The sequence below is a fragment of the Hippocampus bargibanti genome, linkage group LG11 (assembly GCF_051943395.1).
Source record: "Hippocampus bargibanti isolate YZ-2025 linkage group LG11, ASM5194339v1, whole genome shotgun sequence".
Classification (NCBI taxonomy): domain Eukaryota; kingdom Metazoa; phylum Chordata; class Actinopteri; order Syngnathiformes; family Syngnathidae; genus Hippocampus; species Hippocampus bargibanti.
In genome coordinates, this window is record NC_142744.1 from 3,539,165 (window position 1) to 3,552,895 (window position 13,731).

General features: G+C 45.2%; 1 protein-coding gene across 1 annotated transcript; it reads left to right on the plus strand.

The window, feature by feature from the left end:
• Positions 1–412: 412 nt before the first annotated feature.
• Positions 413–13,175, plus strand: jcadb (junctional cadherin 5 associated b). Its single transcript, XM_089008372.1, has 4 exons — positions 413–519; positions 3,968–4,387; positions 7,759–11,478; positions 12,616–13,175. Exons 2-4 carry the CDS (start codon positions 4,050–4,052, stop codon positions 12,623–12,625), a joined length of 4,068 nt encoding a protein of 1,355 aa, XP_088864498.1. The 5' UTR covers positions 413–519; positions 3,968–4,049; the 3' UTR covers positions 12,626–13,175.
• Positions 13,176–13,731: the final 556 nt, after the last annotated feature.

Below are 13,731 nucleotides of genomic sequence, written 5' to 3' on the forward strand. Positions count from 1 at the left end.
TGAGTTGACTGTAAAATCACTTACATGAATTCTGGAATTCATCCAAAATGGCTGCTTCCACCAAAATGGCCGACTTCCTGTTGATTTTTTTTGGGGGCACATCTCATTTTTCAATCGCCCTGTCATGATTGACATGTCAACTTAATTTCGTGCTATCACTCACGGTGTCGAAGTGTTGACAACTTTAGAGGGGAACTCCAAAAAGAGGTTGGTACTCGAGCCCAAACAATACTCTTGTTGTTCGATAGAAAAGTTGACAAGAGTTGCGAAGGAATAATTTGTGCAGGGTGCGAGAAAAGTGGAGCGGTACCCCACCTTACCCCACCCTACCTCTACCCCCTCCCCCCTCCAGCCTTCCTCCCTCCCCGCGTGTCTCGGGAAGCCCGTGCAGTCCAAGGCTGCCAGCAACCGGCGCGTCCTCCCCGCCTACCAATCGGCATGCTCGGCTCAGGCTCCGAATCTCCGTGTGCGAGCCGAACCGCAGCGAGCGGCCACGCACGCGCACATGCATCTCACCAGGTACGTGTCAACCCCAAAACGACATTTTTGGTCATTTCTTACATGTACGCGTTCATCCAGAGTAACGTGCAACCCACCGCCGGTTGCACGGTTTCTAGGGAGGGGTTGCTATGCATGCTTTGCTTGTGTGCGCGTGAACGCTCGTGCTAAACACTCCCAGTTTAGCGCATCTGCAACTTGCGCGTTTCGGCTTGAATTCTTCGGATTTTTCTACTCATTATTTTTGGTGGTGTTTGTTTTTTTTGTCCCCTTCCTTATCCTCCTCCCGTGCGCGGGCGGGGTTGGGTCGCAGCATGGCCGCATGTGCAAGTTGAAGTGCAGGTGCATGCAGCTGTCTCCGGGCAGGTATGATGATAGGGTTCACGATGTTGCCATATTGCAGTGTCCCCACCTCCCGTAGCATAGCATAGTAGCATATAGCACGGCGTGGTATGTAGCCGTGAGGCGTGGTGCACGTTCACCATGTATTATTGAAGGCTGTTTGCTATGATACATGTTTCACCTGCATGATTCATTGATGGCAGGAGGACGAGCAGGCATTCACGAACTGAGAGTGTGTGTGCGGATGTGGTGGCGTGTGGGTTGCTAGGTAAAGATTCGGGTACACTCCACATGCTGTGATATATGTGTATGTATGTACATTATTTGAGACGTGGAGTGTTCATTTATGCACTTCAGAAGTAAACCTGGTGTGAGCTCCCGCGTCAAAAACTTTGAGATTCTATCGTGGTAAATGTTAGCATGTACACGCTTTGAGTCTGAATAAGTTTTCCCTCTAAATCCACACTTGTGGAAGCAAACAGCAATACATTGGCTGTTGCTATGCAAATTCAAGGGGCTTCTGAAGTCATGACCTTGTATAAGTTGACTGGTGGTGCATTCGGTGACACTCGCGTCCCCAAAAAGTAGTCATACACTAAATAAAAAGTCAAGAGGTGGGATTTTCATTGCCCCTCAGTTCCAAGAATAAGTCATATGGTGCATTTATTTAGTTAGCGTGCTGTAGAGCATATACTGAATAAGTGCATTCGCTCTCCCAAAGTTACAGTCAAGAAGGTACTTATTGGTGGTGCTAGTTGAATGGAATAATATTGTATATAAAGTAGCAACAATGCAAATGATTGTCAATGTTATCTTATTGTAACATACCATATTTGATCACATAATGTATCTGATCATATCCCATCTCATCATATTACATCTTATCATGTACCATATTGTACTGCCGGAATTGGTATCTTATTGTCATGTATTGTACAGCATTGTATCACATCATATTGTACCTGTATCACATTTTAACACATCATATCTTTGAATATGTATTGCATGCATGGTGTTGTGTTGTATTGTATTTTGTCATATCATACTACAGTAAAGTCTCGTTATATCGATATTCTCGGGAGTCCAAAAAAATATCGATATAAAAGGGACTATCGATATATCCGACCCTGCGCGCATGTAATTTTCTCCTTGCGTTCATAGAAATAGTATCGTAATAAGCGGTCCTATCGATATAACCGATATCGATATAACGAGACTTTACTGTATATATATCATGCTTTATGGTATTTATATTTTATCAAATCATATATCATCATATATGATGATATATAACAATAATAATAATAATACATTTCATTTATAAGCGCCTTTCAAAACTCTCAAGGTCACTTTACAATCACAGGATAAGTTTTTTTCTATGGGTGAGAAGCGGCAGCCACACGCGGCAGCGTTCACTCAACCCGAATGTAACTCAAATGGATAGAAAGCTAGCTAGTTAATCGTAATAATAATACATTTCATTTACAATCACTCTTCAAAACTCTCTTTACATCATAGTGACAAAATAATCGCAAAATGATCATCATAACTTTAAAAAAGTGTATTTCAAATTCAAGTTTGTCATATTAGCTACCCTTTAGCAGTTAGCAGTAGTTAGCGCATCTTTACATTTGTTCACATAACTCTGGTGGTGAACATGAGGGATATCTCATTTTTATTTGCTTTAAAATAAGGAGTATATACTCCCAAGAAGGGTTTTGAATGAAAAAAAAAGTCTTAATATTTTATTTTAATATAGTCAAAATATTAACAATTGAGATGCTAGACTTTTGAGGGTTTAAGTTAAACAATGGCTTAAAATAATAGATAGCCAGATAGCCAACCGCTAGCCAGCGAGACAGCTTACAGCCAAATTAAACTTGTGAAATGCCATTATGCTCGCTAAACTCCAAACACAAACATGGTCCCATGTAAACCACAATAAGTCTGTATTTTTCACTTCAAATTTGAAAAGTAGTTATTCATTAATTTGTTGTGCACTCGAGATGTAATACGCGGAGGGGTTTAAACATTCAGAAAAATACTACTTCCATTTTAATGCTAATTATGCTTCGTGTTTGCACTGCAGGTCAAATAACCCGATTGAATGGCCCGATTGAAGCTAATGTGCTAATTGTGCTAAGTCTATTCTATTTGTCTTTTCTGTAATACCGTACAATGGCTATCTGGCTGGCTAGCTATCAGCTATCTATTGGCTAGCTAGCTATTTGTCTTACTATTCTATTTGAGTTACTTCCGGGGTAGAGTGAACGCTGGCGCGTGTGGCTGCCGCTGCTCACCCACAGAAAAACCAATCCTGTGACTGTAAAGTGAGCTTGAGAGTTTTGAAAGGCGCTTATAAATGAAATGTACTACGAGTCAAGACTGTTATTGTGGTATACATGAAAAAAAAAATGAAATGTTGGTTAGGATTTGATAAAGAATAAGAAGTTATCATATATAAAAGTTTCATGCTGTTATATGCTTAGTCAATATGTGTGACTCGTATACACAATTGAAGCACAGACAACCTGGGGTCAATCAGGTCAACAGACACAGCAAGTTAAACTGTCATCTTCATCTAGGAGATGGACAGAATTTAAGACTTGGGATACTCCTTTATCACCGAAGTAATTTACGACTTGAAACTCCTTCACAGGAAGAGCTCATTAGCCAGGTTACAAATGTATCCGTTCATGGAAGAGACAATGTTTGATTGCTTACAGTTGTTCGTGCTTAGAACTCAAGAGGTGTGGTATTCTAATCGTGAAAACTATGTTTTACTAATGTATCACTTTAATTTGCATATACTCACAATAAATAGCTTGGCAGAGGACTGCAGAATTCAGGCGTCTGTCATGAATGGCTGCGTCTCCTGCCGGCAGTAGGGACAATCTTTCTGGGTTCGAGTCTTTGTCCACAGTGTCCGATCGAACATCTCTGACAGGATTTTAGCAAGCATCATGGAATTACACACGTTTGATTTGCTTTCGCGGGCCGAATAAAATGATGTGGCGGGCCAGATTTGGCCCCCGGGCCTTGACTTTGACACCTCTGCTGTAGAGCAATATCTCACGCGTGTTACCGTTATTTCTGTTTCTGTTTTGGGGTCCCCTTCCCCTCAAAGTGATGGCATCTACTGAGCAGCGCAGCACGTAAGGCGAATCCCGACCTTTGCCGCCCCCTCCCACACCTGGACGTGCGACGCCATGTACAGCGTGGAGGACCTGCTGATCTCGCACGGATACAAGTTACCCAGGAGCGGCCCACCGTCGGCCACATCTTATGACAAACGGCCTACTGACTGCCAGCGTGAGCTCCTGCTAGACAACCGGGCGAGCCGGGCGGCTGCGGCGGCAACGCTTAATGGTTACGAGGCGGAGCACGGCGGGGCCTCGGCCAGCAGCAGCGGCGGCTTTTACAGCAACAGGCCGGCGGCCCTCAAGGGTTATATGGACAATGAGGGCGACAGGCGGAGGAAGGAGGCCTTCATCGGTATCCTAGGTGACGCTCAGGCTTTGGGTGATTCTCTGGCGACAGACAGCGGGTGAGTGTTTCTCCCCACTTTTTTTTTTAGACACCTTTTCTTTTCGGTAGCATGCAAAAGCTGCACTGCAGGTCCCCCCTCCACCAACTCCCACCGCGCACCCGCCTTCCTGCAGCAGCACAGCTGACATATCTCAGATCGGCCTTCTGACAAAAACGTGATGCGTTGGCGTGCGCGTAGCTAGCATGAACCCGTTTGGTGATACAGTGATACCTTGGCTTATGAACTTAATTGGTTCCCAGATAGTGTGTAAGGCGAAAAGTGTGTATCCCAAAAAATAATTTTCCATAGGAAACTATTAAAATGAGAATAATCCGTTCCCAGGTCCCCATAAAACATAATTTTCTACTAAATAAGCTTTAAAACTACACAAAATATACCTTATTTTATGTATAATAAATGTGCTTTTGGATTGTAATTAAAGAAATAAACTGTACTGTATAATAAAGTCGTTTTATTTACGTTTGTGATGGTTGTTGATGTAGTTGCCTCTTGATGATATCCTAGTGAATTTTTGTGTTAAGTTCATCCTGTCTACGTGATATCTAATTTACAAAAGATTCTTTTCTGTCAGACAGTGTTTTTTAGGTGTTACCTGACATGTTCCAGGGCATACTTCCGCCTTCGTCAGAAGGCTTTGTCTTATTTTCTAAGCCTTAAAACTACACAAAATGTACCTTATTTTATGTATAATAAATGTTCTATGGTATTATAATTAAAGAAATAAACTCGACTGTAGAATGAAGTCGTTTTATTTACCTTTGTGATGGTCGTTGATGGCTTGGTGGAATCAGCATTAAACACTTGATGAGGAACGGAACCTTCTTTCACCATCTTGAGGAATGATCCCTTGTAGGGGTTTTCTCTGCGATTATTTTATCTAGTTCGTCATCAATTGTGTTCTGTTTAGCTGGGTTGATAGCTTTTTGCATCGAGTGTACAGATGGCTTGTGCGGGTTGATTGGTGGGATATTTTAACCTTGCAGTCTACACTCTGCCTTTGAACTATCAAAGTTGAAACTCTCTCACTGTTGTCTGCTTGTCTCTTTAATGTTTGAACCACCTCCCTTCACGCTGCGTTCTTGACCAATCACGTGGCTTTAACCGAAGACTGGGGGCGGGGAATAGAGGGCAAAAAGGGGGGGGGGGGGTTGAACTTGTTTCAAGGCACAGCACAGTGTCACTCCACTGTAAACACTGGCACACCGAATCCCATTCAGCACGTGCTCTGTGATGTCAGCATGTTGCTGGGCAAGTGTACGCGAGTGGCTCCCCCCCTCAGCCATACACTAGCATATGCTGCTTGTGACTCACACACGCACGTACGTACAGCGCCGGTCACACATCGGGATGTTCATTCATTTGTCGCTGTTATTTCACACCGTGTTGAATAGTTTTTTTAATAGATTGGGGTTAAAAAAACATCTCTCAATAATGAGCCCTTGATAGAAAACATTCAAGTGCTCAGGTATTCAATAGTTTATTCCAAGAAATAAGTTCAAAATTGTGTGTATATATATATATATATATATATATATATATATATATATATATATATATATATATATATATGTGTGTGTGCATGTACGTGTGTGTGCATGTATGTGTATATATGTGTGTATGTGTATATATGTGTGTATGTATGTGTATGTGTGTATATATGTGTATATGTGTATATGTGTATGTGTGTATATGTATGTACAGTAAAGTCTCGTTATATCGATATCCAAGGGAGTCCGAAAAAATATCGATATAACCGGGACTATCGATATATCCGACCCTGTTTGCATGTAATTTTCTCCGTGTGTGCATAGAAATAGTATCGATATAACCGGGACTATCGATATATCCGATATCGATATAACGAGACTTTACTGTATATGTATATATACACACACATATATAGACAGTCGCCTACTTATGAACATCCGAGTTCCGAACAACGGTACATCCACATTTTTTTTGTAGTAACATATGTAGTATTCTCTCCAGTTGTACATGTACATGTCTTTATAGAGCATATATTGTATTAAATGTTTATTTTTCAATCCAAACCAATATAGGTTACTTGTACAAGCCTTAAACATATTTATGTAAACCTTAAACATACTTATATAAGCCTTAAACATACATTCCATACAAAATATAGCATTGAAGCAACTTACGAAAAAATTCACCTTACGAACAACCGTTGGGAATATATCTCGTTTGCAAGTTGGGGAGCGATAGGGTTGTGGAGGGTAACCCTAATGAGGATAAAGCGGTCTGGAAAATGGATGGTTGGAAATGCTAACCTTGTCACTGACACTGATATATTCACATAAAATAAAATAATGACTTCAAACAGCAAGGCGCAAGAATATTGGTTATGGTACATACAAATATGTTGTGATTTGTTGATCAAGACTTGCACAACTGAAGCCTTACTTGTCAACAACATCACTTTAAGTAAAGGTCAGCACAATTAATAATGCTTTTCATATTGCACAAACATCACAATATGCGTCATTAAGGGACGCCGAAGCGGTGGCTGACCTCAACACTTTGTTGGAAAAGCCATTGCGCACACACATGCACGCAAAATATTGTAAGGCATGTAAAGCAAATCAATGCGGAAAGCTCACCGACATTTATCTGACGTTTAATTTTGACATGATGACAAGGCAACAGTATTCCGATAACCGTTCGTTCTGAGCCATCTGCAGATATAGACAAGGCTGACAGGAATGCTTGGGGAGATAATGTCAACATTTGAAATGACCATCAACAAAGGCATAATAGTCAAAGTCAGCGTTATTGTCATGCTAATGCTAATATGCATGACATACAGCACACATGAAATTAATGTCCTCTCGGACCCAGCGTGCAAGACACTTCAAATATGGCTAAAAAGGACAGACAATTGACAACAGACAATATATGTAATTTCTGAATGTAAAGTGAGGTAGTGTCATATATAAAGTGACGTAGTGTAGTAATGCCATAACAAACAAAAAAGGTTGAAGTGAGTTCTTGCAGAAAAAAATGAAAAAAATTGAGTTCAGGATGATAGTACAGCGTGTAGGGTGTACTCAGAGTTCGGTGAGTGTGGCAGTGGAAAGGGTACGGGGGGCAGGGCTGGGAGGGAATTGAGTCTCTTGCCTGGTGCCTGGTGTCAGAAACTGTCCTTGAGCCTGCTGGTCTTGGCTCGGGGACTCCGCAGTCTCCTACCCGATGGCAGCAGGCTGAAGAGGCTATGGGAGGGGTGGGTGAGATCAGGAGACCAGGCAGTGACCATGTACCAAAACGGAATCCCCTGCAGCTTTGATGAATGCTTCTAGAAGAAATGTTACTAATATGGAATTCCCCCCCCCCCCTTTGTTTCCTTGTAGCTTTTATGATGTCCCAAGTTTGACCTACTCCGAGCCGCTGAGCCATGACGAGAGAGATCTTTCTTACTGGCGGAGACGAGGACAAGACTTTAGTATTCTCCTGGACTATGCCGATGGCAGGGAGTTGAGGGCATCTGCTGGAGCATGGAGACCACAGGCCCTCATCGCAGCCGAGGAACTCAGGGCGGAGAGGCAAGCGCAGCAACTGTGGGAGGAAATTTCATGGCTGCGGGACCAAGATGCACCCGGTCAGCTGAGGGTGACCGGGGAGCGTAAATGTCAGAGCCTGGGCACTGAGGAGTGGACGCCTGCTGTGGGTCTGGGCAGGCAGTTGTCTGATGGGGACGGGGAAAGGTGGGCTTTAGAGCAGTATCACCTGAGGACGCCTGAAGTATTTTTTCACCCCAGACCAAAAGCCAAGTCTCAGTCTCTCCCAAGAGTTTTGTCTCCCGACGGACTACACAGCAGAGAGCTTATTCCATCCAGACCAAGCCAACCGGATCGACCGCAAAGGCTCAGCAGCACTCTTTTCTCCGGGCCCTATAGTCGATATATTTATAGCAGCGCGATTGGCAAGGACCGATGGGGCAGGAATGCTGGGCCAAGCAGTCATGTTGCACTTTTACCAAAGCCTCGGTTCAGTAGGCCTTTGAAGCCGCCATCGTATGAGATTCACCAGCAAATTCGAGGTAGTGCAGAAATGCTTGCTATAGACCAGGGTCTCAAGCTAAAAGACAGGCCTATCTTTTATTCTAGGGGCGGGGACCTGCGGCATGACTATTTTGCACAACACTCACTCTCCGGAATGGAGCCCCCGGGCTACATCCCGCCCCCGTCTTATAAAAGAGTCCTACCCCCAAGAGCTGTGTCAATCAATCGTAACGAAATGCTAAACCTGCGCTGGCGCTCAGACTCCCTGCAGCCCAGCTCAGACCCCGGGAGGTGGCTAACACGGCACATGGATGATTCGTGGCTGGAACACTACCGAGATCGTGGGGCGTCCTATCGAAAACAGATACCCTCCGGACACAAAGAGCAACTGAGTCAAATTCGCCAAGTACCAGCCGAAGACCCGAGAGCAAATCAAATCTCAGGAGGGCCCGGTGGAAATTCTCTGACTGACTCAGACAAGATCCGGAACATCAACAAAGAGAATCCATCCGTGAAGAATTTAGGACAATCTACATGTGATAGTGCCTTTCCTTCCCAACAGGGGCAATCTCTCAATGCCGGTCGCAAGACAACTCTAACTGAAAATGAGAACAGTACTCGATGGGGCAACAGGGGATTGATCAAAAAAAGTGACAGTGTAGGTCCTGAACAAAATCGTACTGAGTTTTTCCCTTCATCTATTCTGGGTAAACCGCCACCACCGCCGGTCAAGCCGTCTGAACAGGTACCCTCTGAAACTGTACCGGAAGTAAAGAAAGTTGCACAGGCCGAACCACCGGAGAAAGATAAGTCAAAGAATCTCAAAAAGAGACTCAGCGAAACCATCTTTTGTTTGGTATCTGTTCCGGTCACCCCGCAGCTAACCGGTACGATCCGGGACCAGAACAACAATAATGAGAAGTCACCAGACCCAGCCGATAGTCCCAGTGAGAACAAAACAGGCCATCTAACGAACCAAAGTCTCCAAAGCACATCTTCAGCCGAGGCAGAGCTGCAAGCATTAACTGGTAGCATTGCGAGCAGCAAGACGAGTAGCAGAGCAAGCAGTAAAATGTTCAAAAAGTTGCCCTGCAGACCCCCCAAAATCAACCATTACAAAGAGCTGAAGTTGACAGGATCTTGGCCCGCAAACCAATACCGTGACCAGGAGACGCAAACCAGCCCAGAGGCCGAAAAACCTGACCCTGAAAACAAGGAAGCACAAGAAGACCCTATCCCTGCTGCTACTGAAGCCTCTGCAACTGGTGGCGGTGTAGGCGGAACTACCTTCACTTTCCCTATCAAGGGAGTGAAGAGTCTCAAACTTTCAAGCAACAGCGCCTTCTCCCTGACCACCACTTTCTCCAACCAGCTGAACAACAGCACAGCTCAGCAGCCAGCAGTGCCCCCCTCAGGAAATTTGGAGAGCAAACCAGCAGCAAACAGCGGGCAGGAGGTGTTAAAGGTTCCAGAGTTCCTGCTGAAACCAATCGTTAGCCAGCGACCATGGGATGCTGTCAAAGAGCTGGAGGCAATCCAAAAAGAAGTCCAAGATCAACAACAGCATCAGAAACAGAGCAGCAAACAGCCGAGCGTTGACAAGTGCATTGAGGACCTCAACGAAGCCTATAAAGATATTTTGGAGCTTGGCGCTGCCAGCAATAAAGTCCCAGATGGGTCCGTTGAAATCCCCGAGCGTATCAAAATCCGGCTGACGTCGCAGCCTCTCAACAAACCCAGCAGCCTTAGGCGCAGTGCGGTCAGCTGGTCTGTGGATCCAGAATACAGGGAAGTCAAGAGCGCCTTCTCGAGGCCTGCCACCAAGTCGGTCACGTTCAGCAAACAGCTTAGGGAAGAACTTCCTGTGCCCCCTCGGGAGTCAGGCTTTCGAGAATACAGGGTAGTTCCTCATCTTCCACGTAGACGTAGCACCGACGGCAGGACCGTGAAACTGGACCTCCCGGACGAACCCGTTGAGATGCCACTGTGCGACTTTAGCCCAACCACTAAAAGCGTGGCGGCGGAAGTGCCATGGGCTGACCGACAACCCATGCAGGACGCTTCAACGCTCACAAGTCCTCCTGACTATGAAGACATATGCCAAACTTTGCGTCACTCTCGGGATTCAAACGATCCTAATGACCCCATCGGTCCTCAAGATCTCAATTCAGAGGAGGAATGTCCTATTTGCAAAAGGGAGCTGGAGAACCAATTGAGACAAGGCCCCCTGCCTCCTCTCCATGAAGAGAACAGCTCGGATAGCTCGGTCAATCCAAACGGAAGTCCACCACAGCATGCTGCAGCCGAAAGTCCGGCAGAGAATGCGAAGAATCAAGAAGTGCAAAACCGAAGTCTTGACCAGACAGGGTTTGATTTGAGCACAAATGCAGGGAAAAGGGATTCATCAACACAAGATAATTTGGGTGATGTGGCAGAAACTGTAGATGGGCCCACAGATGAACTAGCGGATTCAGAAGAACTGAGTCAAAGTGAATTGGTAGACTCAGAACAGAAAGAAGTTACGAAGGAGGAAACGTCCGAATGTACCAAGGCTGACTTTGGACTAGAGCGAGAGGAACAAACCGACATGGCTTCAGATGACAAGCAGGAGCAAGAGAGGAAGCCCGATGCGCTCACGGAACAAAGACTTGTTCTTTGGACCCACCCGGGTCGAGATCACACCGGGTTACCAGAGTTCCCGCCAGAGAGACTGCCACTTTCAGTAGTGCCAAAGCTCAACCGCAGGTTGTCTCTGTGCTTGGAAGGGGAAAGACGGGGCAATGCGCCACCTGACCGATTTGAAGCTCTGCAGAATAAGCTAGCCATTTCTCCTGGCCAAGGGGCCATGGAAGGCCTGGGTAAGATGCGAGAGGTGGACGTGATGTATCGCGTGAGACGCCTCAGCATCACGAGCACTGACTCTGGGGAGGGAGACGGGGAGGGCAAAGAATCCCGGGATCATCCCCCCGGCGCTTCGCAGAGAGGTGGGGAGAACAAAGATGAAGAAGTTGCTGGATCCTGCCAGTTGTTGGACGAATCTGCGAGGCACGGTGAAAAGTCTACTTTCAGGTAAGATATTGGAAATTAAGTTAGGAGTCGTGTCCCGAGTAGTGGTGTAGTGGTTCTGTCGCGTGATCTTAGTCCAGGTTGCCTACTCTCGGACATTAGACATCGATGTACACGAGGTCCTTCATTATGCTGCTTCCGTTGTAAACTGAGGACCTCCTGTATATTTTGGTAGTGGCTGAATCCAGATACAGTGATACCTCAGCTTACGAACTTAATTGGTTCCCAGAAAGTGTGTCTCAGGCGAAAAGTGTGTCTTCCAAAAATTAATTTCCCATAGGAAACCATAAAAATGAGAATAATCCGTTCCCAGATCCCCATAAAACATAATTTTCTACTACATATGCCTTAAAACTACACAAAATATACCTTATATATATTTTATGTATAATAAATGTGCTTTTGGATTGTAATTAAATAAATAAACTGTACTGTGTAATAGAATCGTTTTATTTACCTTTGTGATGGTTGTTGATGTAGTTGCCTCTTAATTATATTTGAGTGAAGTAGCCGTGCTTTCTCAGCGATAATACAGTCACTCACACGGTCCCCTGCTAGTTGCTTTTCGTTAATCCAAATCACCAGAAGTTTTTCAACCTCGTCTATTACCTGAGACCGTTGCGTAGACAACACAGAAAGAAAGCCACACGTAGCAATGGTCGACTTAGCATACTCACACAAACGCACACCTCGTTCTTGTTTTCCGATGATCTTCTTCTGCTCGACCCTAATTTTCTTTTGTGCCCTCTTCGGCTTACCACTAGCCTGTGGTGGGGTCTTTTTTTGGCCCATAGTAGCAACTCGATAACAAACCACATCTGCACTCAAAGAAAACTACTCCGGCAGCCACCGTGGTGCTGTTCGACCATGTGGTTTGGTGTACATCCGCCGAAAACTAGTCCGCCAGCCACCGTGTCGCTGTGTGGTTTGATTCCGAAAACTAGTTCATTAGCCAAGATGAAATGCTCGCGAATCTAATGTTTGTGAGGCGAAAGGTTCGTGAGTTAAAGCGTTTGTAAGCTGAAGTATCACTGTACTCTGATACCATGATACTGACGAGAATCTCAGCCCAAAATGTCACACTCCAATTTTTCTTTGGGATATTTTTTAACGGTAACGACTCGTCTTTTTACACCGTAGAACGCTGTGATCGCTGAAGACGAGCGACGATGGCGTGGAAAAAGACAGCGTCTAATCGTGTCCCCCACCTCAAGGTTTTTAGCGCTCCACACAACACTGTGAACTGGCTGCCTAATTTAGAATGCCTTCATCTTCGTCTCTTGACACTGAAATGGCCTTCTTGTCCGACGAGAGCATTGTGTAAACACCCTCACCCTCGGCTTGACTTCGAAGAGTGCTGTTCCACTGCCAAAAGGGAGGTGCCCCCATTCCCCAAGCCCCACCCCCACTACCCAACCTACCCAAAATGACCAACTACTTTAACCTACCCCGATCTCTCTCCCGATGCTTTTCTCATTGGCAGACATTATGCAACTCATCCATGCATACGACGACGGTGAATACACTCTGCGCGATACGAATGTAAGCATTAATTTGAGGGTTTCGCTATTATTTGCTGTACCAAAATCTAGTCACGACTGCAGCGGCATCGTGACTGTGTTTGGCTCGAGAACTGTTTTTGATTTCCCGTCATGGCTCGGCCTTTCTTTACTTACCTCTGTGACATTACGCCCTCGCTACCTTCCATCACCCCCCCTCCCCCACCCAAGCCACCCCACCCCAGTTTGTAAGCTAATCACATGATCGCCCGCTCAGTCCCATAGCATGCCGGTTGCTTTGCTTTTCAGTGAAGTCTGACTGGATCTATCCTTCAGGAAGCAATAAAGATTGACAGCAACTCTATCAGATCAAATAGAACACATTAAAAGTAATTTTAAAAAGATATGCGATAGAGCAATATTGTTATACAAGGAAGCTGAGCGGTGTCGTGGAGCTACCTGTCGGAAGCGGCGTCTTGTGATCGTTCTACAGGGACATTGGTGTCAGGGTATTTGGGCTGCTGCTTTACGTCATCATATACAGGTAACGTCCGATTTACGACCGAGTTCCGCTCCGACCAAATGGTTGTAAGTTGAAATGGTCGTAAGTGGAAATTCATTCAAAATGTGGAATAGAGACTCAGAGGCTGACTCGCAAACTACCGCCTCTGGTGCCATCACACGGTCGATTGCTGTGCGAGAGTGTGATGGTGGCTGGCCAAAATTGTCGTACGCGTTGCGGTGCCGGGCGTATAAT

What these genes read in the sequence shown, in the direction of transcription:
- jcadb (XM_089008372.1), top strand. Translation starts at nt 4,050, where the DNA reads ATGTACAGCGTGGAGGACCTGCTGATCTCGCACGGATACAAGTTACCC. An exon ending in TCTCTGGCGACAGACAGCGG is followed by an intron (nt 4,388 to 7,758) that starts GTGAGTGTTTCT and finishes GTTTCCTTGTAG; the next exon opens with CTTTTATGATGTCCCAAGTT.